This window comes from Sebastes fasciatus, chromosome 15 (assembly GCF_043250625.1).
Source record: "Sebastes fasciatus isolate fSebFas1 chromosome 15, fSebFas1.pri, whole genome shotgun sequence".
NCBI classification, from domain to species: Eukaryota; Metazoa; Chordata; class Actinopteri; order Perciformes; family Sebastidae; genus Sebastes; species Sebastes fasciatus.
The window spans coordinates 3,667,963-3,691,933 of NC_133809.1; the positions used below are offsets into that span (position 1 = coordinate 3,667,963).

The 23,971-nt window shown below is 38.9% G+C and overlaps 1 protein-coding gene across 7 annotated transcripts in view; it reads right to left on the reverse strand.

Annotated features, from left to right (window-relative positions):
* Positions 1–23,971, reverse strand: part of klc1a (kinesin light chain 1a) — a 60,610-nt gene that overhangs the window by 10,889 nt on the left and 25,750 nt on the right. For 3 of the 7 annotated variants that reach the window (XM_074661021.1, XM_074661018.1, XM_074661019.1), the window contains exons 7-14: positions 23,780–23,881; positions 19,680–19,853; positions 18,337–18,436; positions 18,009–18,061; positions 17,317–17,384; positions 15,895–16,003; positions 13,028–13,189; positions 1,192–1,325 (exon numbers count right to left, since the gene is read on the reverse strand). In XM_074661021.1, the coding sequence (XP_074517122.1) occupies positions 1,192–1,325; positions 13,028–13,189; positions 15,895–16,003; positions 17,317–17,384; positions 18,009–18,061; positions 18,337–18,436; positions 19,680–19,853; positions 23,780–23,881 (902 nt within the window). Of the gene's footprint in view, positions 1–1,031; positions 1,326–3,287; positions 5,815–13,027; positions 13,190–15,894; positions 16,004–17,316; positions 17,385–18,008; positions 18,062–18,336; positions 18,437–19,679; positions 19,854–23,779; positions 23,882–23,971 lie in introns of those variants that run through there. The other 4 variants (XM_074661023.1, XM_074661020.1, XM_074661022.1 and 1 more) reach the window with 3 other exon arrangements.

Sequence of the window (23,971 nt, forward strand, 5' to 3'; positions counted from 1 at the left end):
AAAAGATTCACAAGTTGAAATATTTCAAGCATTAACTCGTAATATTTAGTATAAAGTTGAAAATGTACGGGATAAAAGGCATAATACTTTGGAAATAAAGTCAACAATTTACAAGAAAAGGTTGTTATATTTTGAGAATGAATAATAATGTTTTGAGAATAAAGTAGCAAGCACCCTTTTTCTTGTGTAACTTTTTTCCCTTCACAATATTGCAACTTTTTTCTCAAAATATGGCAATTGTTTTGTCGAAATAATTTCTCAAAATATTAAAAAAAAAATTCTCAAATATGTCTTTTTTTCTTGAAATATTGCAACTTTGTTCCTCAAAATATTGCAATTTTTCCCTCAATATTATGTAATTTTTCTCGAAATATTACATCTATTTTCTCAAAATATTACATCTTTTTACTTAAAAAAATGCAATTTTGTTCTCAAAATATGATGCTTTTTTTCTTTCTCAAATTATTAGTTTTTTCTCCAAATACTGCAACTTTGTTCCTCAAAATAAAAAAATCTTACATCTTAAGTTTTTCCGCAAAATATTGCAGCTTTTTTCTTGAAATACTGCAACTTTGTTTCTCAAAATATTGTAAATTCTTTATCTAAATATTACGTGTTCTTTCTCGAAATATTGCAACTTTGTTCCTCAAAATATTACAGCTTTTTTCTCAAAATAATGCAACTTTCTTCTTGACATAGTGCCCCCTTTTTCTCAGAATATTATTTGAAAAATGTTTAGTCTTTTTTTCAGAATATTACATCTTTATCTTAGTTTTATTCTGAAAGTAGTTCGTCTTTTTACAGTTTTTTTCTTTTTTACAGATTATTTTTCTCCAAACGGTGGCCTTGATACTCACTGACAACCAAACCAAACCATGAAGAAGAAAAGTTGTTCACTGTACCGAGGCAGTGTGAGGACAGAACAGTAAACCAATGCGATGGGGAAAAGGACCAATGTTTATGTGCCAGTAAAAGCTCCCTCCATCATTTCATGTGCAAACAGCTTTAGAGTAACTTCACCGCCAGCAAAGCAGAGCGAATCCCTTCTTTTATTTTTGGTTAGTAACCGCCAACCGGCCGAGCGGCGGGCCGGAGGGCTGGAGGGCCGGCTCGTTCCTCCAGGCCTTCAGTGCATAAAGTCAGAGTCACCTTTGTCACCCGGGTCAGTCAGGTGTCTGTTGGCATAGTTACCCAGGGTTTTTGGGCTCGCTGTCTCGGGACGAGCCGCCACCTTTCAGCTTGCGAACCAGTTTCTCGCTGCTGCGACGGATCGACGCTCGCAGTTTACTGAAGGAGCCGCTCCTCTTCAGAGAGCCGGAGCCGTCCTGATGGGAAACGTCACAGCGTTACACTCATTCATTCTTTATAATAGAGTGCACATAAACACACACAAACAGGTAATGAACATCCTGTGTGGACATTAGCGTCAGGCTGATATATAAATAAATATCCAGCATGTTGCCTGATGCAGATTATAAAAATGCAGATTTTTAATTTAATCAACAGACTCAGAACTTCTTCAAGTCTGTAAAACCTGCAATGAAACCTGACTGTATTAAAACATTGAGTATCTCATAGTCTAAATGATTTTAAATACTGTATTCAGAGGCTAAAACAACAACATTTAGTCTTAATAATTGTAAAGCTTTTTGGGGCCATAATGTGTCAAAGTATTCCGGCTTTACTGAATTTAATCAAACAACAAGTGCATCACCCTCCATGCAAAACTTCAATGTGCGTAGAAATGCAGATGCAAACCTCGGCTTAGGTGGTCTTGACTAAAACACTGCTACATATATACATACATATCTATAATAAGACATCATAATTAGTTGATTGTATAACTTTAATTAATCTCAATCTGTAGTGGAGTAAAAGTTCAATATTTCCGTCTGAGATGTAGTGGAGTGGGAGACGAAAGTAGCATAAAAAAGAAATACTCAAGTACAGGTACAAGGATTCCTTAAATTTATACCAATATATATATATACTGTATGTACTAAGTGGAACATTTTGAAGTTGAAACTTGATTCCCACCTTGTAATAACAACACTGTTTCTAAATGACCTCAAACATTTCTTTCCTGCGATTTCTTGTAACTTATAGTACAGATATATCTGTGATAATCTAATATTGGCTGATAGTATCAATGCTGGGTTGGTGATTGATTAACTGTACATTAAAAACTGCGGTTCTTTTGGTTCAGCCCTCAAAGAGCAAAGCGAAAGTGTCTTTATGAGCCCAGTCTCTCTTTCTTAACGTGAACTAAATCTAAAATTATATTTGACCTGTTTCAGAGGTCAAGAATGAACTTTCAATCTTCATCAAATCCTTGTTGGGTTTAATTGAATCAAACAATTTACCCTCAGTAATCAAGATTATTTAGAAGTACTGAATGAATGTAATGACTTCCAACAGCTTCTGGAGGATCATTTCTACTATTCAATTAATGAACTGTGTTTACTCCTACAGGGACAAATATGTGTTGCTTGTCCACACTTCAGTTTTTTTACGCTAACAAGGACCTGGTGATGTAGAGATCTCCCAGCTTCCAATGAGCCAAAGTTTAGTTAATTTAAAAGGTACCATATGTGAAAATGTATGTGTTTTAATCGCTTTATATCGCCAATGTGTGTACGGATTGTAACGTAACTTAAAAACGGAGACCTTCCCCGACTGTCTCGGTTGCCTATAACTGATTTCTATGTAAAGGACTCGGGACTGTTTAGCCAGGAAAATCCAAAGACTATGACGTTCATGCGCGCTCCCGAGTGCCTTGCCTCTCTTCAGCTCCCCTAAAGCGCCAACAGCGTGCAGCTCATATATCAAAATACTGTCTTGAGTGCTTACGCTATGGTTGGCCAGCTTGCTGTAACTTACAGTAGCTATGCAGCAAGGATCTGCTTGGTTGCTTCATAACATTAGCTGATAAAGTAATTTGAAAGCTAGTTAGTATCATGGAGCCAATGGTCCAAATAAAGTATAGGAACATTACGGAACATTATGTACGGGATAATGCCCGACGAGCTGTCCATTATCAGGAATTAATGGACGACGTGGAGGGATGTCAGGATGACTGCAGTTCACTTAACGGCCACAGGTGTCATTAATAACAAGGATCTTCTCAAAGTTACATATAGTACCTTTAAAGTATTTTTAATTACTGCTTGGATTTGAGTTTCGGTACAAAAAATGCTGCTGCTGAGAGGTGTTATTAATGTTATTATGAAGGCACACACACACACACAGAAAAGAGAGGGAACACACAAAGAGGCGACAGGCGCAGGTTTCAGGTGAGCAAAGAGTTTAGGTTTTATTAGAAGTTAAGAAAGACAAACTGTAAGATGCACAAACAGGACAGGAAGGACACGCAGAGAGATTATTAGCAAGGAGCCGAGAAACAGAGACGAGGAGACTACTTCAATTCCCAGATTTCCAACAAATGCATCATTGCTTGTTTACAGGAAACCCTCTGCATCCCCCCCACCACCACCTCCAGCCATCCTCACATCTATATACAGAGATATACAGAAGGTAAACAGGCTGGATGCACCATGTGTAGGCCAAAAGACTCTTTTCTTTTCCCTACAAACTGACATTTAGAGGAAAATGTCCATTTTACATCCCGACTTTATCGGACAAAGTTTAAACACATCGTGCATGAATCCTGTTACCTTTCACGCTTCCTCTCGTTGACATCACAACATTAGTCTGATATCGTTGCGAACAGATGACACGGAGCACAGAGTGACACAACTAATGTACTAAACCCTAACAGGGCCACAACCGACGGTGCTTCTCGATCATGCTGACGAGTTACGCTGATGTTATTTACAGCGTGTTAAGAACCACTACGAGCTTTGAGTCACTGTGAGTCACCACTAATGAATGTTTAGGTGTAAATGCTGAATTTAACTGAATGGAGACGAAAAGCTTCTAAACTCCACAGAAAGAAAGACGGAGAGGTGGGAGGAGAAAGTGTTCAAAGCTTTAACTCTGACCATTTCATACCTGGAATGGATCTGACAAAAGGTTGTGTTGGAAGTTTATTTTTTTGTTTGATCATTTGACCGCGACGTCAACAGGACGTATTCAGATTTGTGCCTTTATATTCCTTGTCCTTAGGCACGTTAATCACTGCCTGATGAAGATCCAGTAGAGTCTAAATGTTGGCATTTTTTGGGTCATAGGGATGTCACAATACCAGAAATTTTGTAATCAACACCGATACCAGTGAAATTCCACGAACAAAAACAAAACAATAAATGCCATGTACATAAACATACACTCCTTTATTACTGTTTGCATTCTGCTTTTTGCAAATGTATTATTAATCTCTGAAGATCCACCTCAAATTTCTCGGCAAAAACTTAATTTTACATCATCATGACAACGTTAGAATTTACCTTTCGCCCCATTACTAATTTTTACTGAATAGAGCTTGAAGGCATCATAATGCAACCTCCGTTAATGTTAGATTCGTTATTTATCCAAGCAGGTCTGTGCTGCCCACCTGCCGCTAACAGCTAACATTAACTAGCTCTCGTCCTGCTAATATCAACACAAATTTGTTGTTCATAATGTAGCATTATCAGGGAATTTTGATCCCTGATCTCCGTTACCTACGATACAAAAAACGAGTACCGTCATGTTTTCAGAATTTGGCATCGACTTGGCACCAAAGTATCGGTTCTCGTGACATAGAATAGAATAGAATAGAATAGATGCCAGAATACAGTGACAAATGCCCGTTATAATTTACTAAAGCCCAAGATGACATGTTCATATTATCTTATATATTCAGTTTATCATCATACATGACAAATAAAAGCGTCAAATCTTCACATTTGAGAAACTGGAAACAGTGAATTTTGGGCCTTTTTTGCTTGAAAACTGACTGATATGATTCATTGATTATCTGTCGATCGACTAATCGTTTAAGGTTTACATGCAACACATCACTCTTTATTTTGCACATTTCTCCAGCAGCTGCATCTGGTAAGAAGGGAAGCAATGTAACGCCGAAGCCACAGCTAAAATAGCTTTAAAGAAACTGTGCTTAAAGGCCTGAAATAAAATTATTTCTTTATATTTTTTCTACTAAAGTGTTTCTTTATTAAGCAAAATATTTTCATATGGAGAAAAACAAACATTTTTGGTGCTTTTGGGGTTGATTTTTGGAGCATCCAATCAGCTTTTTCTACCATTTTTCAGATGTTATTCTGGTCAGAATTGTTATTTAGGTAAGATTTTGAAGTTCAGAGTCCAGGTCGAAATGGATAGAGTTATGCTTTAAAGGACAGCTGAGAGATTTAAAGTCATCCTGTCAATCTCCCCCCAACAACCTATTAAATGAGTCTACAGCCAATATGAAAAGTACAGTTTAAAGACACCGGAGAGAGACAGAAAGAGAGGAAGTAGAGAAGCAGAGTGTTAAAGGACAGCAGAAACAACATGAGAAGAGTTTAATGTCGCCATAAAGAAACATCACCCCGGTCCTCTCCCTCCCACAGCAGAAACACACAGTCGAGTACACACCTTCAAAGACAAGTCGGAAGCACAAGTTTGGATTCAGACACACAAGCTGTCTCATTTCCCCCCACAAACCCAGCAGAGAGGAGCGTTTAAAAGCAACATTATCGCTCTGGTTCGACCCGGCGTGAAGAAGAATCCCCACCAGAAAGAGAGATAGGAGAGTCAGAGCTGGAGAAAACTGCAAAGCTGAAGGGGTTGAGGCGAGGTGAGGTGAGGCGTCCGTCATGCAGAAGACAAGTTTTTTTTTTTAGAACCATTACAAGGCATCTGGAGTTATGCCTGCCGGTCAGACGGAGCAGGAAGAGAAAGAAGAAAGAAAGAAGGAAATACAAACAGAGAAACAGAGAGTTTGAAAAAAGGAGCAGTTTAGAAGTGAGGAAGGAAAGAAATGGAAAACAATGGAGGAAGAGAAGGAGAAGGGAAACAGTAGATTAAAGAGACTGACACGGTTATCAGGTTCCCAGATCAGACACAGGATTTCTCCACCAGCTTGTGCATTAGCTTCAGAGGCTTTGGCAAAATCATTGCATCATTACATGATGAGTGATAAAACTCCTAACAGCATTAGACGGATCCGCTCTAAAGAGTACAGAGAAACGCTGCCACAACAAACCGTAACAATATCAGCTTCTTAGCGTTTACAACAAGCATATCATATATGCTTTTTAAAACTGGTAAAACACCTTTAAGCTTAAATGAATCTTCCAGCTCAACAGAAACTCAGTTGCCAATTTATTAGGTACGCCTACAGTAGCTAAACTTAAAGAGGACCTATTATGCTTATTTTTAGCTGTATACTTGTATTTTGTGTTTCTACTAGAACATGTTTACATGCTTTAATTTTCAAAATTAAAGCACGTAAACATGCTCCAACTAGCTTTGTTTGAGGGAGTGCTAAACTAGCCGTTAGGCAGGTATTATGCAAATGTGTTACTTGGTGATATCACCGTGTTACAGAAGAAAAGGCGGGGCATCAATCAAGGCGTTTCAGGCAATTCAGGAGCAGTGTTTCTGTCGGGGAGAGTAACTCTCTTTGGCGTGGACTTTGTAACTTTGCAGACCTTTTACATTCACATAAAACTACATTAAAGGAAAGGGGGAAAACTCAAAAGCATAACAGGTCCTCTTTAATCTAAATCTCATCTTCATGAAGAATAATGTTCAGTTTTTGTGTCGATCCAACTGTAACATTTCGGAGGATGTAGTTTGTGGTGCTGTTGAACTGTGAAAAGTGTTTCTAATATTTTGTCCACCATGTTTATATCAATGAGGGTAGACAAAATATAACCAATGTAACCAAATACAGCTCAACAACACCACAAGCTGCAGCCTCTAAAATGAAAACTGAACATTGTAACCTTCATGAAGGGAGGATTTATTGCAGGAGTGCATTAGTTTTAACCAGGTGTACCTAAGAAACCAGCAAACAAGTGTGTATCGATACCAAATGCTAAAATATCCCTTACGTCTGAGGACCACAACGGAAGAATTATGTAGAAAAACATTCTAAAATGAGGCCAGAAAGCTAAAATAACATTTATTTTCCAACCTCCTGAATTTTCTGGTAAAAAACAAAAACCACCCAGACTTTATATCAGCTTCTCTGAGGCCGTTAGCCGTTTTCCAGAGTCCAGTCCAAACGGCCTCGGGTCTCGCCCACTGACTCGTTACGAGCTCCAAAACCCAGAAAAACAACACAAACCGGAGAGGAGCTGACTGGTTTTACAGGATGGAGGACGAGTTATTATCAGCTCTGTCCAGACACTATTCACACCTCCTGCGTCCTGCTCCAGGTGTGACAGTGAAAATCTAATAAAAAGGTCTCAGCTGACTGAATGAAGCTCAACGTGTTAAAATACAGCGACCGGACAGCTTCTGACAGGGTGGGAAATACACTCAGACAGGAAACTAAACTGTCTTCTCATAACTAATATTTAAAGATGTAACAGCATTTATAGTCCTTCTCTGCATAAAAATCCAACTGTTTAAGTACCTGGCTACTTATTTAAATAGAGATAAATACTAATACAACATAGCACGGCATCAGATGGTAATTACAGTTATTTCTCTGTAACCATCTATGCAGAATAACTTCAGCCCACTGTGATGTAACTCACAGAGTTTTCCACCAGGTGGAGCTTTTGCACAGTTTAACGTGGTGGAGAGATACTGTGTCTCTGTATTATCTGGAACATTTGTTAGTACATTTAACATCAGTTAGAACATTTAACCTTTGTTAGAGCACCACAAAATAAAACACAGAGGGGATGCAGGCAGGAGACGCATGAGAGCAGCCAGACAGACACTTTGATTTCATAAAGACTTATGAATACATTTCTTTCAGTGTATTTTTTGGGCATTTTTTTAAGGGGTGACACTCCAGGTGATCGGGTGAAAACTCATAGATTTCAACATGAAACTTCCCCGGATGATTACTTACATTAAGACAATTTCTTTTCTATAATACGTTTCCTGGAATTGTATTTTTTTTTTTGTTAGGGCTGCTGAATTGATCAAAATTGTATCGCAATATGGCCTATTGTGATATTTAAATGTGTCAAAATACCATTTTAAATTAAATATTGTGTCCTGGCCTACACATCATATACTATAGACTTAAGAAAACATCTTTGTTTGGTACAGATCCCTGCAAAAATCACGCCATAATCATTTAAATATGTTTTTCAGTGAAAATAAGAATAATTCTGTAAAAGTGATCATTCCTTTTAATATCGCAAATCATATCGCAATTTCAATATCAGTCAAAATAATCACTATTGGACATTTTCTCAAAATCGTGCAGGCCTACTTTTGGTGAATTTAGAGAGAAATCTACAGACGCAATTAGTCAAAATAGTAAAATAAACACTTGACTGTGTATTTTGGCTGTTTTCTTTCTACTGGTCTGAAAGAAGATAATAGTCCCAAATCTCAAAATGGATCAGTGGATGAAAAACAGTGTTTTTTCGCCTTAAAACGATTAATAAACTAATGGTTTCAGCCCTGCATTTGACTGGAAAAACAATCCGCTAAATGCCTTACATGTATGTGTAAATAAAACAGCACTTTAGTGATCATAATAATAAACTTATTAGAGATTACAGCGCTTTGAAGTCCGGTTAAAGGATATTTAACACAAACTTAATGATAATGAGTGTTTTTTAGGTTTTATATGTTAACTTTAGCTTCACATTTAGCTCACAGGCTATCTAAACATCCATTAAACAACCTTTCCTTCATCTCTGGCTGCTAACATGCCAACAAAGCAAGCAAAGGAAAGAAAATAAACCACACTTTACATTCTCAGGCAGCAGCTCGTCACACAGGTGCAAAGGAGAGGTACATATAAAATACACACAGGTAGATATATATATACAGCACAGTGGACACAGATCACAGAAAGAGTACAGTACAGAGCCCATGTTGAGTCAGATGAACACTGATGACTCACGCTGCTTCTCAGAGGACTTATTTATAATGAAGTGAGATAAAAAAACAAAACTGTTTTCACACCTGCCTGTGGAGAGAGCTGAAGTGGAAGTGATGATTTATGTGGTCTGACAGCTGCAGGGAAGCAGTGGAGGGTAAAAATACCCAGAATACCATGTTTCTACTCAGCGAATCTAAGTTATAATAGTCTGTAGAAAACTGCTATACAGTATTTTTCTACATAATACTTATACTGTGTATATATTAATGTTCATTATACTTTATATGTTCATTTTATATTTATATTTTTTTCACATTATTGTTGATTATATTCAAGGCTGTACCGAACAGTTTGAAACTTCATTCATAACGTTGACATTCAAATTCTAAATCAACATTTGTTGAGTCTTTAGTGATTTTTTTTCATGTCTATTGTTGTGTAAACCCGGTATTTCTGCACACTTGCAGAGAGAGATTAGGCTACACTGATGTTATTAGTATTATACTATTTGTAGAATTATATTCCAGTGGTGGCTGCGAAAAAAAGATAGATGTAATCATTTCCAAAATTCACTACTTGTTTTATATAACAAAATATTCTGCTTCAATCCGTATTTGTTGGCGTTTAGCCTTTCAAAAACAATTTTTTACTGCGGTCAAATAACTGTTTGCTCTACGCACACAAAGGGAGGCACTGACGAGTTATATTCATTAAAGAAAGTTGATTTAATTAAAAAAAGACTAACATTTAATCTGATGAATCACTTTGTTCAAATTGAGGATTTTTCTTTTTTCGGGGTGACGTCATAAATTATGACAGACATTCAAACTTAATTCAAAAACCTCAATAGAAGTTTTGAATATAAAAAGTGACATTCAGTACAGCCCTAATGTACAGTCATCACAGTATTTTCTACGCAATATTTATACATTAATGTTCATTATACATCCCTCTTATTTTATATTTATATTATTTTCACATTTATCTTGATTATATTCAAATTATATTCATTATGCACACATACTAATCTATATATAAATGTATGCACAGTTAGGGTAACATGTTGTATAAAGCGTTCTAACTTCTTGTTATCTGCATATTTACTTTTTGTTTTTTACATATCTGTTTCCTGCTCGTCCTCTTGTGCTGCTGTAATGCTAGTTGTCCCTCTTGGGATCAATAAAGTTTGATCTTATCTTAAAGTAATAACCTTGAATATTTTCATTTAAATAAATGTCTGTTAAGTCACCATCTACACAACACTATGGTGATATGCAGTATTACAAGGTGGGTGTCTGTTGTGATATTCCCGGGAAAAAATTCACAAGTGGCAACACTAATTGGATCTCTGGGAAGTGAGATCCAAAAACACACCTGCATTTACCACTTATTGCCATAGAGAGAAGGAAACGGGGATCTTCCAGATTATAACTTTAAATCAAATTTAAAATTAATTCGGGCATATTTTTAAGCTCGGCATTCTTCTTTATTTTGTGGTGCATAAATGTATTTACTGTTCGATCAAAGAGGGCAAAACAAAAGCAGCATTATAAAGATGTACTTCCAGCTAAAGCTCTTTCCAGATAAGACAGGCTGCCTTCCTGATATAAATATGTCCAGAGATCAGCTGGTGATGTGAGACCGTCTGCAGGAGGCTGAAAGCTAATAACAGCGTGTGTCGGCACTGATGTGTCTCACACCAAAACCTCCCACAGCCACAACCAGAGGTACAGGAGGAGAGATGCTGATTGGTTGTTCAGGGCGCTATGACTACTGTTGCTATGTGAGCAGGCAGCAGGAATAGTTAGATGGTGAGCAGCAGCCTACAGAGACTCTACATCTACATGTTCTCGCCACTGCAGTCGCTAGAGGATGAGAAAATACTGCAGATGCTGTGAAATGTACCCGCTCGGTTCTGCAGCGGAGGGGGTTAGATGGGTGTTGTCAAGTAACCACCAGAGGGGCTTTACTGCTGTGAACGCAGCTTTTAAAGAGTTAGTTGAGAAAGCTCTACAGAAAAGAGAGTTTAGTGGTTTATTACGATCAAAGCAGTATGTAAATGTGAAACACTACGACTGAAGCACCTGCTGTCAAGAGATTTAACATCCAGCCAAGAGCAGCTTTTTACTTATTAATCAAAGTGAAGTACAAGCACTAGCTACAGCAGGAGAGTAATTCTGACAGTCAATCAGCATGATCAGTGTAGCACAGGACTAAATGATCTTTTTACTGGCATTTCAACAGGTGGGAGATGTTCCTAATTAGAATAACTGTGATTAACGGAGTAAGGTAACAATCTCACGGTATCTTTCTTGACAGAAAACCACAGGAACCCTGATAGACGTTTACATCTTTATCATATAATGACCACAATTCATCTATACATGTAAGTACCCAGCAGATAAAACAAGGAGGATTTCATCTAGTTTGTCAAACACAAAGTAGACAATGAATAACAAGGAGTAAGGATATCGCAATAGAGATTTTGAATCTACACTTTTAGGTAGTCCTGAATTGAGCTTTTTACTTTACAGTAGGGCTGTCAAAGTTGAAATTCGTTTTAACGCCACTAATTTCTTTAACGCATTAACGCAACTTACGATTCTTAGGTTGTAGCGCTCTCTAGAGTGAGGCTACTGGCATCATATGAAATTAGAAAACCTAAAGAATCCATCGTTACCAACAATGTCATACTAGCTTGACACGAAGGAGGTTAAATAACGCTCAAAACTTAGGCTAAATTTTGGCAAGAAAAAACTGTCATGTCCATTTTCAAAGGGGTCCCTTGACCTCTGACCTCCAGATGTGTGAATGTAAATGGGTTCTATGGGTACCCACGAGTCTCCCCTTTACAGACATGCCCACTTTATGATCATCACATGCAGTTTGGGGCAAGTCATAGTCAAGTCAGCACACTGACACACTGACAGCTGTTGTTGCCTGCTGGGCTGCAGTTTGCCATGTTATGCTTTGAGCATATTGTTTTATGCTAAATGCAGTACCTGTGAGGGTTTCTGGATCAATATCTGTCATTGTTTTGTGTTGTTAAAATATTTCCAATAATAAATATATACATACATTTGCATAAAGCAAGAATATTTGCCCACTCCCATGTTGATAAAAGTATTAAATACTTGACAAATCTCCCTTTAAGGTACATTTTGAACAGATAAAAAATATTTTAAATCGATTGACAGCCCTACTTCAGGTACATTAAAGGTGAATCACACTGTTGGGTTTTCTTTGGTTTTAAACGTCAGCGAAAAAGTTACCATAAATTGTACATAAACAGCATTTGGACTCAGAAATAGTCGTTTTATTGAGCAGCGTTTTTAATATTATCTGTCAACCTGAGACAGAAATCTAAAACACATTCTGTAACTTTAGCTAAGAATAATAAACTGGTCTACTATACCTCCTCTGGTTTACTACTGCAGTTAATACACAAGTGTGAGTATCAACAGAGGAAGTGTAGTAACTAATTACATGTACTGTAGTTGAAATCAGCACGAATGAAAAGAGGAACAGCTGCACACCAACTCCAAACCACAAATTTATTTAAACAAACAATGAAATCAGTTTGGGGAAATTTGTGGTTTGGAGCCGGCGTTAGGTGTTACAAAAATACAACATGAGTTTCTGGTTGCTTTCTGATGTTTCAGATTGCATTTTTACTTGTAAAAAAATGCTCTACAGTTCTCCTGCAACTGGATGGAAAACTGTCTTGCTGTTATTTGAAAATATTCACATTTATTGGCAATCAACATCACCGAAACAAAGATAAATAAGTAAAGCAGTTGATGTACCAAAGTTAAAATAATCTGCTTCAAACCAGCTTGATGTGACCAGAACATTAAGATGATTCACTCCTATTGATCAGGAGGTTATCAATCTCTTTGTACTAACAGTTTATATATGTGTCATATTTCAACAAAGACTCATGTTAACAGACTCAGATTTTGTCGTTTGTGGCTTCTGTCCAGAAAGAAACGGGCTGTTTTTGTTATATAAACATGTCTGGGGACTCTCAGTAGCGTGTCGAGGGCTGTGTACTGTACTTACCCCGTTCCACTCCACGCTCATACTCACTTCCTCGCCACCGTCCGGCCCGCTCTCGTACTTCACCGTGTCGGAGGTCAAGCTCTCGCGGCTCCGCTGCTTCTCGCGGGCCTCCGGCTCGCTCAGGACCTCCGCCACGCGCTGCTTGTGCACAGTGTCCAGACCCTGATAAACACACAAACACACGTATACACAGTAAACACCAGTTCAGCTAATCCAATTAAAGCAACAGCTGAGCACCTCTGCCGCCTGCAGCTTGAGCACGCTGTCACACACACACACGGACAATTCATCCAATCCAATTAATATTAAAGCTAGAGACTTCTACCACCTGCTGCACTGAACCCAGGCCCTGGCACACATTCACACATCTTATATTAGACACCAGCAGTAGGAACTCATTCAGCAGTCATTTACTAAAGTTACAGGGAAAAACTCAACAGTTTCTTTTAAGGAAATTGTTAAACAGCAAACAGAAACCTGATGTTTCCTGCTGCTGAGGATGTTGAGTCTTCAATGCCACCACTAGTATGAAACCCACTTCTTTAAGAGCAAAAAGAGTACTGTATAGCAGCCAATATGCTTTCTGACCAGCTAAGCTTACATTAAAGGGTATTTTTAAACCTATTTTCTTATGTTTTTGTTTTGTTAAGTGATCAGTGGGAACAACAATTTTCAAAATTAGTCCAGTATTGAGGGAGAGCGCTGCAGACGGCAGCCCCTAATCGAGCCGTGAGGACAAGTGAGCAGCGTCAATGTAACGTTACGTTCACTAAATGTACTTGTTTTTGCCACTAACAGGCTCAGACTGTTATTAGAAGTGTCTGACAAACATTATGGAAAAGACCCTACAGAAAATAAAACCTTTTTCTGACCTTTCCTTTGATCCGGTCTGTTTGTTATCGTGTCCGAGTCCCGCTCAAGGAGAAGTCTCGTTGTGAAATCTGAATATCCCTATACTCTGTATTCGTATTTATTTGAGCCAAAGACCTCACCCAAATTGTGGAAATCATCTAAATATTTAACCATAGCATTGAAAATCTTTTAGAAAACACTAAGCTATGCTTTCTGTACTCTAACACAACAAACGCTTGTGTTTCCACCATGGATGTATTCCACTATTCCACCGTTGTCTTCCAGCAACACGTCACCTCGCCAGATTTCACGAGACTCCTTCCTTAATGTTGTCAGACACTTACAGTATAATAACAATCAGATGTAGAAAGCAGCACTGTTAGTGGACGTAAATGACGGTGCCAGCTTGCTCCAATAGGATTACATTTCAGCCCGTGAGCAGCTGCCGGTCACAGCGCTCTCCCTCAATACTGGACCAGTTTCAAAAATTGTTATCCCGATTAGTCACTTCGACAGAAACACATGGGAAAGGTTGAAAATACTGAAATAACCCTTTAAGTATGGAGCTAGAAAAGTGGAACTGGAACACTAAAAACCCATGATGATGTTTATATATCTAAAAACTACATTTTACAGAGCTTAAAGATCCTCTTCAAACATGTTTTAAGATATAAAATTCTCTATTTTGAATAATAATTTGTGCCTGATATGGTTTTAAAATGACATGATGATATCCAGAACCCAAAAATCTATGATATGGAAGAATTGTTCATTCTAAAAGTTTAACGACTGGACAAAAAATGACTCCTACTTCACTAAAAGGTTTTCACATTACATTTGTGTAAATTTAATACTGAACCACGATGGTTTCAAAACTAGTTGTCATGTCACGTAATCCTGCTCCTACGTATTTTCTTGCCTTTCTCATCTTCTAGGGTCAAACTCTGCAGAGTGCAGCTCAAACATCCAACTGAAGCAACAACAAGCAAAACACGTATTTGAGTGGACGGGGACTCATTAAGTTTTCATATGAAAAATGCGTATTTGAAAGTAAATTCAGGGGATTTCTCTTCAGGAACAAGTTGGTAAAGTCAAGCAGCCTCTGACATAAATAAAGCTGGACAATGACAGAGTTACACCACATCACCCTGTCTGGAGAATAAATTATTCAAGAGGGGAAAAACACCAACCGGACAACAACCTGTAGAACGGTGACGTTGACTGAATCTAAATGCTTGTTATTTTATCTTTATCAACATGTTCCTCCCTCTAACATTATATATTACATTATATACTTTGAAACTAAACTCATTTTGGGCACAGACATGGGTTGTTTTAAATGTCAAACTCGTCCTCTTCTATTTACAAAGTACATATTTATAAAAGCTACTCACATTTCTACACCATGACCACATTTCTCAGTTTTCTGCTACTTAAATTAAATCTGTGCACTATATACAAGCAAAAATGACAAAAAACAGAGAAAATGCCCTGCAATTTGTGCTTGTAAAACCTGTGAATATTCCTTAGTTTCACATTCTCAGCATATGAAACGCCAGCCCTAATTATTGATTTGATTTAATCATTTATATATATAATCCGATTACCAAAAGACAACTGCCTCCAGCTGTAACTGTAGCAGCACCACAGGAATCCAGTGTAATTTGAGCATCATGTGTAATTTCCCTATTGAGAGATACTAAAGACATTAAATCCTGGAAGGAAATCCTAATTCAGGATAAAAGCTGCCGGGGCTTCACCACAGGAAACCCCATTAGGTCTCATAAGTAACACGCCATCAGAGGCAGTTTAAAAGATGCACTCCAGGCTTCCCAGCATCTCACAGTTTATCATCTCAGCCTTCATTTTACACTAGATTGAACCGTTTTCTGCCTTTTAATCTGCTGTAAATGCTGAGCTGACCCATTTTATCTGCCACTCTCTATCTCTCTCTCTCTTTCTTAACCGCAGCGAAGGAATCCTGTGCTATTAGTCACGTCATCCGGGGACCACACCTGCTTTCTGGAACGCATGGCAGCTTCCTCCAGAGTCTCGGCCGCCTCGAACTTGCCCTGCCGCCTGTAGAGGGCGCCGAGGTTCTTCAGGGTGGTGGTCACCGTGGGGCTGCAGAAACAAGGAGGAGGAACATCTCATTACAGAGAATCATTCTGGTGAAGGAGGAGCATTTTCACTTATTTAGAGATATCAATATTTCACATTTATTTAATACCTACATTGGAATTAAGTTACTTTGTTCTTCACATTTCTGTAGATATAGTAGCTAAACAATGACATAGAGGCTGAGTGTTTTCTCTCAATGAACTTAAACATGTCTTGATTTGTAAAAACAAAAACCCTTAATAAATTAATCTGATTTTATATCAGGATTTGATCGCAGACCAGCAGGGTTGAGTGTTTTTCTGAATAATACATGTAAATATACATGGCAAATTAGGGCTGCCCCCTCTTTGGTCTTCGTCGACTAAGAAGTCTTTAGACGACCAGACGTATTTTATGCTTTTTTTCATACTGTATGAGTTATTTCTAAGAAACTTCAGAGCACATCTCTGGTAAACACCAGATTTAAAGTGGTGCTTTTGTGTAATTCTTTAAGGAGGAAGTTTTACAGATCTGTCAATTAAATCAACTATTCAATTAGTCGACAAAATCGTATGCCACTAGGAATTTCTTTGGTCGAAGACAGCCATATGGCAAACCTCAATAACTTAAATTATAAACAAAAATATTTATTAGGGAAAAAGGGGGAAAGAGACAGAAAAGGGGTTAAACGTGTAAACTCAAACAAAAACAAAGTCTTAGATGTGATATACAGTAGTGGGTCCCAGAACTTGAGGGTTGGGAGCCATTTATGGGGTCATTGGATCAATCTGAGGGGTCAGAAGATTATCAATAAAAAAGGAACCAGGAAAAAAACACATTTCTGCCGCACAAAATTATGTTTATTTTTCAGACTTTTCTCTAAATTATGCAATTTTTCTAGTAAATTACTGGAAGATTTGATATTTTCAGGCCTCTAAACACAACCCAGTCTCACAGGAAGGTGTATAAATACCACGACATTACACGGACATTACGTGTGTTATGAGTACGTATTTTAGCCTTTTCGCGTGTCATTTGTACGTCACACAAACATCCGCAGTTAGGTTTAAACAACACAACCACTTAGTTTACATCCTTATTTTAAGCCCCAACCATGACGTTTTCCCTTACCCTAACTAAGTACAATACGTACCGAAACAACGTAACACAAGTACGGAAAACACGTTACAAACATCACTGAAAAACATGCTAACGTCACAACACCGGTCTCCTGGTTAAAAGTCCGGTGTTTGTTGTTTACTGTGTAATGTTGTCTGTTTGCTGCTGTGAGCGTTGTGCCTCTTCACTCAAACACTGAATCAACCAAACAAACTGACCTGTCAACTTTGCAGGCTTTGTACCAGCCTCCATATTCTCCAAATGGTGAGCCGTCCTTCTGCTTTCCCTACGAGACAAAACTCATGTTCATTAGTTCACAACAAAACTGATTTAAGGAAATCTACATTTACTCACATGAACATTTTAAGTCTGAACAAGAAGCACAAACTTGTGAACTAAAACTTGAAGTGACTCGAGTTTTAAAGGATGAAAATTAACTCATTTTAAAACTAGAGGCTTTTTTTTAAAATACCGTCAAAGATAACATGACGGGGTATTTAGCGGTGGGATTACAGTCGAGTCAGGATGTTAAACCCACGACGAAAATAAACTCCTCTAGTTGGGGAAGTCGGGTACTCACACCATCAGCACTGGATGGTTATTACAGAGACTTAATCTGCTAATTCAGCTCTTTGTAAAGTCAATCCTTCCTATTCCATCTTAAATACCATCAGAAGTAGTTTAATGCTGCCGTCAGTGTTACTTAGTATTTTCTTCTCTGTTCGTTTGTCCTGATTTGGACTTTAAATGTGGTTAACTCGTTAATGTGTCCGATTTTTCTACTGTTACATTTGTATTTTTAAATTAAATATAAGATCTTGGGGACAAACATTAAATCAACATAATATGAGTATAAATAACAAAGAAATTACTAGAATTATATCACACAAATTACACAGATTTTGCTCACCTTGCTTTGTTCCTCTCTCTCCTCAGCATGCATCCATATTGGCTTGTTCTCATCTGCAGAGAAACAGATCAGTTAGACACATAAGAAGAAGTGAATCAGTACAACAGCAGCAGAGAAGACGAGTTTTAAGAAGTCTCTCTGGTTCTGAAGAAGTTTTCATTCTTCAGCTGAAAGGTCATCTTTGTTTACAGCTACCGAAATGTCTGGAAATATTAACCTTTACATCAGAAGAAGAGAACAGCAGGGGGCTGTCAAAGTTTGTCTATGTGTGTTATTTTAAGTCAGTCTGGATGAGAGGATACTGGCTGAAATGTGTTTCATGTCGTACCGTCAACGGAGCCGAACTCCCTCTCGTGAGCGCGGGTGAGGATTTCTTTGTACAGCGTTTCAGCCTGCTTGAACTTGCCCTGTTTCAGGTAACAGGATGCCTGAGGAACACAAGAGAAACAAACATTTAGAGTCAGCCCGACACTGTAAATGAGAATGAGTACATAGTACACTCTCAGGGGATCTGTGTTTTTATAAATACATAGTACTGTATGTTTCTTTTGAACAAGTACCATACAGCATACAAGATGAGATGAGATGTCAAATTTGCTGTAAAATCAAATTAGGGAGAAAAATAATTTTAACCAAGTACAAAATAGTTGATTCTTATCTAAATACACCAGCATTTAAAACAACAAGATTTCATAGCTGGATCAATTAATTCCGATGGGGACAAAGAGCTGTAGAGTCCAAAACAAAGGAAGCTATCGTAGCTTATTAGCTGTGCTGTATGCTTGGGCGGTCTCAAGGTATTACGGTACATCAGAGTATTTAGAAAGCCTGAAGGTATGATTTTCAATAGCGTCAAAAATACAGATGCTCCTCTTTCTATTTAACTGATACGGAGATGCTGCAGGGTTTCCACCGGTGTATTGCAAGCGCAGCCGCCTGCCGGGCCAAAGTTGACTCCCCATCAGGCCTTAGCATTGGGAAATATGCATTTTTTTTAATGTATTTTTAAGGAGTTTTTAAAACTAAAATGTGTTATACAAGTAGAGAGCTACTTCCCTGAAGTTATCGACATTGCCTCATTTAAGGTGGAATAACCTTAAAGGTGGGCCAGCTATTCTCATTTTAGTGACAAGCTGCTCAACCGTGTCTTGCTCAGCACCACATACCGTCATATACGATGAAATGGCAGGAAGGTATGAAGGTAACCTCGTGTGCTGCAACCTCAACTTTTATAAAACCCTGCTCTGCTGGAGTATAAACTGCTCCACAAAAGGGTATGGTTTGTAGACAAAGGAGTTAATGGTACAAATATGTCTCTGAATAAACTGTGGGAATTTATTGTCCCCTTGGCGACGGAGGTAATTAACAAGTTTAGCTTGATAACTAGCCCCCTCGTGACTGCTAGCCAAGCTGGCTAGCATGGTAGTGTGCTCCAGTGCTGTAGTGTTTATTTTCATTAGAGAGTTAACTCTCATAGTAAAATCTCTGTGGCAAGTTCACCACTAATGAAAACACCGTTGTTACTGGCTAGCATACATTAGGGATGACTCCATTTAAACTGACTGATTGTTATCAGTGTATTAAAAATACCCCTAACTGACAAAAGCAGCTTTCCTCCACCAGTGAAACACTGCTTCATCACTGCTCCATCTCCGCCTCCACCCCTCTCACCAGGTTGTTCTTGGTCTTGGCCACGTTGGGGTCGTCGGGGCCCAGTTTGGTCTGGTAGATCTCCAGCGCTCTCATGTAGTAGTACTCCACCTCCTCGTACTTGCCCTGGTTCTGACACAGCAGGGCCAGGTTGTTCAGCTGCTTGGCCACATCTGGGTGGTCCTTCCCCAGCACCTGGGACGGAAGCAAAGGAGAGAGAGGGGGGTTAAAACAACAGTCATTACATCAAACTAAATGAGTTTTAGACGACAACCTGCATCTCACGGTGAGCCATTTGGTTAACAGGGTGAGAAACTACCAACAGCCGGTAACCACCTGGTACTCAGTCATTTTGCAGTTTCTCTCCATTAAACAAAATCCAATTTCCTCCCTCACTGTCCACCTTTAGGTCCAAATGAGTAACCCAGTTTAAACCCTCATGTTTAGTTTTGTAATTTTGGATTTCCTGGAAGACGAAGCTGCCAATATGTCGACCATCGGCAGTATTTGTTCCATCTCTTGCCAGGTTGTGTTGACCCTTTCACGGCTTTCTAAGGCTTATTTGTAAAGTTGCTGATCTTGAAGTTTAGGCTGAGTTTAACATTACTTACTAACAACATTTCTCTCAGTAGCAATGTACAGATTACCTGCATAACATGCACTATTTTAGACCCATAAATTCAGGACGCCATATTGGGAATTAAATCTGTGACTGGTGTTCTCGCTCCGATCTAACCTACAGAGGCGTCTCCTAAAAGACTTCGACCTGTGGACTTATTGACCTGCTTGATTAAATAAAAGCAGAGTACAGAGGACAAACACATCAGTGCGGCAACAAACAGCATTTATCACAGAGAACGATATCCTGCTCTCTGCACACAGCAAGAAGAAGCAGAAAGTGTGTTTTGCATTAATGTGGATATGAGAGCGGTGTAAGCCTTTCCTGTGCGCTGAGGAGGCTTAACGCCATCAGAGGGGAGTGTAGCGAGCGGGAAAGAGATGCAGAAGGATCATTAGAGACTAGGTGGCCAGATCTAGAAAACAGCAGAGGGTTTTATCTGAGTCTGACTGACCAGCAGACAGAGGGAACGAAAAAATGCAGAATAGAGAGAGAAAGAAGAGGAGACAGGCTGAGACTTTGAATCTCATTTTCCTTCCTGGCACTTCCCTTTGCAAAGAGGATGAAGGTGGAGAGAATGCAAAAGAGAAAAGGACATTAAGTCAGAGAAAGCGAGTTCTCTGTGCTGCATGAAAAACACTGGAGAAAGGGAGGAGACGTGAACAGAGGGAGGGCAGAGGAAAAACTGAGAAAGAAAAGCACTTGAAAAGTTAAAAGAGTATCAGAGATAAGAAGGTAAACCAAGTAGCTTGTTTGGTCCTTTTGGCTTCAGAGTACTGAAGTAGAAATCTGCAGGAGGTCTGAGATCAAACCCTTACAGGATCATCTCCCTCCCTGTTGAAGATGAACAGCCTCGCTGTGATCCACAGGATGGTGCAGAGCTATCTACCTACAGTACACCTCGCCTCCCACGCCTTCTCCTCCTCCTGCTCAGCATAACACATCTGACAGCTTTCCTGTAAACATCGTTAGCTGGAAAAGGATTGCCATAAGCCAGGCGTTACGGCGAGGTCTGGGTCACTGAGGAATTGATTGTGTTTATTGATGAATGTCTTCAAATACCAAACGTGCTGCAGTCTGAGGTGGATTCTGGGAAGCTCTTAGAAACACTAACTTCATCTAAACTTAAACTGAAGAGCTTCTACTTTCAGGGAACCGACTGAATCCGTGTTTTATCCAAAATATTTACAGAATATGGGGATTTTTGAGAAATTCAGAGTTAGTTTCAAATCCTCTGAGACAGAATACATGCATATTTCAACAAAGACAACTAGCAGCAGGTAGGGCTTCAGTTTCTTATTCAAGGACATTTGAGCAGAAAAGAAAACTTTGGCTGTTGTTGTAGTTATAAGACGGTCAGATTCTCTGCTGCATTAACTTAAAGGGCTGGTCCATCTGTGTTCTTTTGCCTTCTTTACAAATGTGAACACCCACTCAGCCGTTAGCAAAAAGCAGTACCGCTGTCTGTGGCACTCAGCCCTGAGCCCATTGGTTCCTACTGAAGACATAAATCTTTAAAAACAGATCAATAATTTCATTTTTTAGAAAGGCTCAATAAAACAGCTGGTCAGTGCAGTTTTAATCAAACAAACAGGAGGAAATAGTGCATTTCTTGGGGACTATTTTTAAGCTTTTGGTGTTCTTGTGAGTATTTGTCGGTATATGTGGGATTGAGTCAAAATAAACTATTAAAATATAACCAGACTTATCATTTAATAGAGCGTTTAGTGTCAGTATAGTTTGGAAAAAAACAAAGACTATGTTTTTAAGTCACTGTTGCAGTGTAGCTAGATGACAACTTATGTGATCATTTCTTGGATTGCATGAAGGACAATATGGCAATTATATTCAACACAGACACTTGTTTGATTTAAAATGTAAAGTCAGTATTCAAATACTGAATTTAATCACTTAGATCAACATCAGATCTGGACTTTCCTGTCCAAAAATAAAGCACAGAATCATGCTGGATTCAGTGTCAAAATGTCTTCAATTCCCCTCAAACTGAATAGTCCGAAGCTTCTATACTAGTTCACAGCTTTATCTCCTTATTCTCCCTGATGCCAAGCAAACTCACTTATAAGCTGAGCTTTCCTGAGCTTCTATAAAAAGGAAAAGGATCCTTCTGATTCAGCAACTCTGCAGCAACCACCTCGCCTGAGCAGGAAAAACTCAAATCTTTCAGCTTAAGCGAGAGCATTATCATCAGAGTTTAAGTAGCATGAGAAAAAAACTCAAGTTGCTCAGCTTAACCAAAGCTGACGTCTCATTCTCAGAAGAGCGAGAAGGAGAGCGGAGGAGAGGTTTGTTAAAAGGCGAGAGCTGAGGACGGATACAGAGTAGTGAATAAAAAGTGTCTTCTACCCTTTCAGGATTGCTGAGCAGCATCTTTGTAAGCACCAAACTAGAGGTCAGACAAAATAATGACGATCTCTCCTGAGATATACAGGCTGTACCATGATACACATCTTTAAACAATGCAAAGCGAAGGGAGAATGAGCAGGAAGGAGTCAAGGGAGGACAATGTAAGTCATCTAATGTGACATTTCAATACTAAGAACATGAGGTAACAAAAAACAGTGGTTACACTTTCTTTTGCATTTATTGAAGTGTTCATTCATTTATTTCGAATATTTTCACCACTTTACCTCGCCATCAGACAGCCCTTTCTGACGGAAAACTGAAGCTGTTATATCGCTCTCTTCAAAGCCACCAGACTCAAAAACAGTCATTTTACCTCCTAGAACACAGGAGTTGGTGGTCTACCGCTGAATCAGCTGAATCGGTTCGTTTATTTGTGTTATTGTGTGACTTTCGGATCAGAACTAACGTGGCGTCCACGGCAGTACATTGCTTAGTTTCCGTGCCGGTACTAAATTTTTCAACTCTCAGCGACCAGAAAAAAAAAACACCAAACATGCAGCGCTCAGCGCAGAATATAAGCTCAGCGTCTCGTCATGCTAATGGCGTTTGTAGCACAGTGTATATATACGCGGCGCTCCCATTGCAAAGAATTCAAAAAAGAAAAAGACGTGAACACAACAGTTGCTTGCCATCCCCTGTGGTTGGCTTGTTAAAAGCTTGGTATTACAATATTGCGTTTATTGCGACAGCCCTAATCCCTGCTCCCATTCACACGCGACCCCAAGCAGGAAATGTTCCTGAACATTTCAGGGACAGACTGCCTGTGTGAAAGGGACTTTAAGTGTTTGTCCTTCATTCTGCTGCCTTTAAAACCAGTGACTCATGGGAGCCCACTTGAGTGAAACATTGAGTGCTTAGTGTTTGAGAGTTTTGTGCCTAAGTAGGACACAGAGTTTGTCTGAAAGTGAAGTGAAAGTAAACTTTAGTTTGAAAGTGAAAGTTGGTGAAGAAGAAAAGAAATGACCATCTGTTGGCTGCGGAGTACAAGTAGAAACAGCTGCTTTGTCACGCTTTCCTACCATTTGTTTAACTGCTACTGAATCTGTTTTGTCACAGTGTTTGATGACCTTTGACCTACCTTTTCTCTGATCTCCAGCGCTCTCTTGCACAGAGGCTCTGCTTCCTTGTACTTTCCCCTCTTCCCATACAGCACGGCCAGGTTATTGAGGGTTGCAGCGACCTGACAGGAACACAAACACATTCGTTATTTCATTTCTTTCATTACTGGTGATGAGCCTCAATCATCTTCACCCGTGTGCAACCGCGAGCC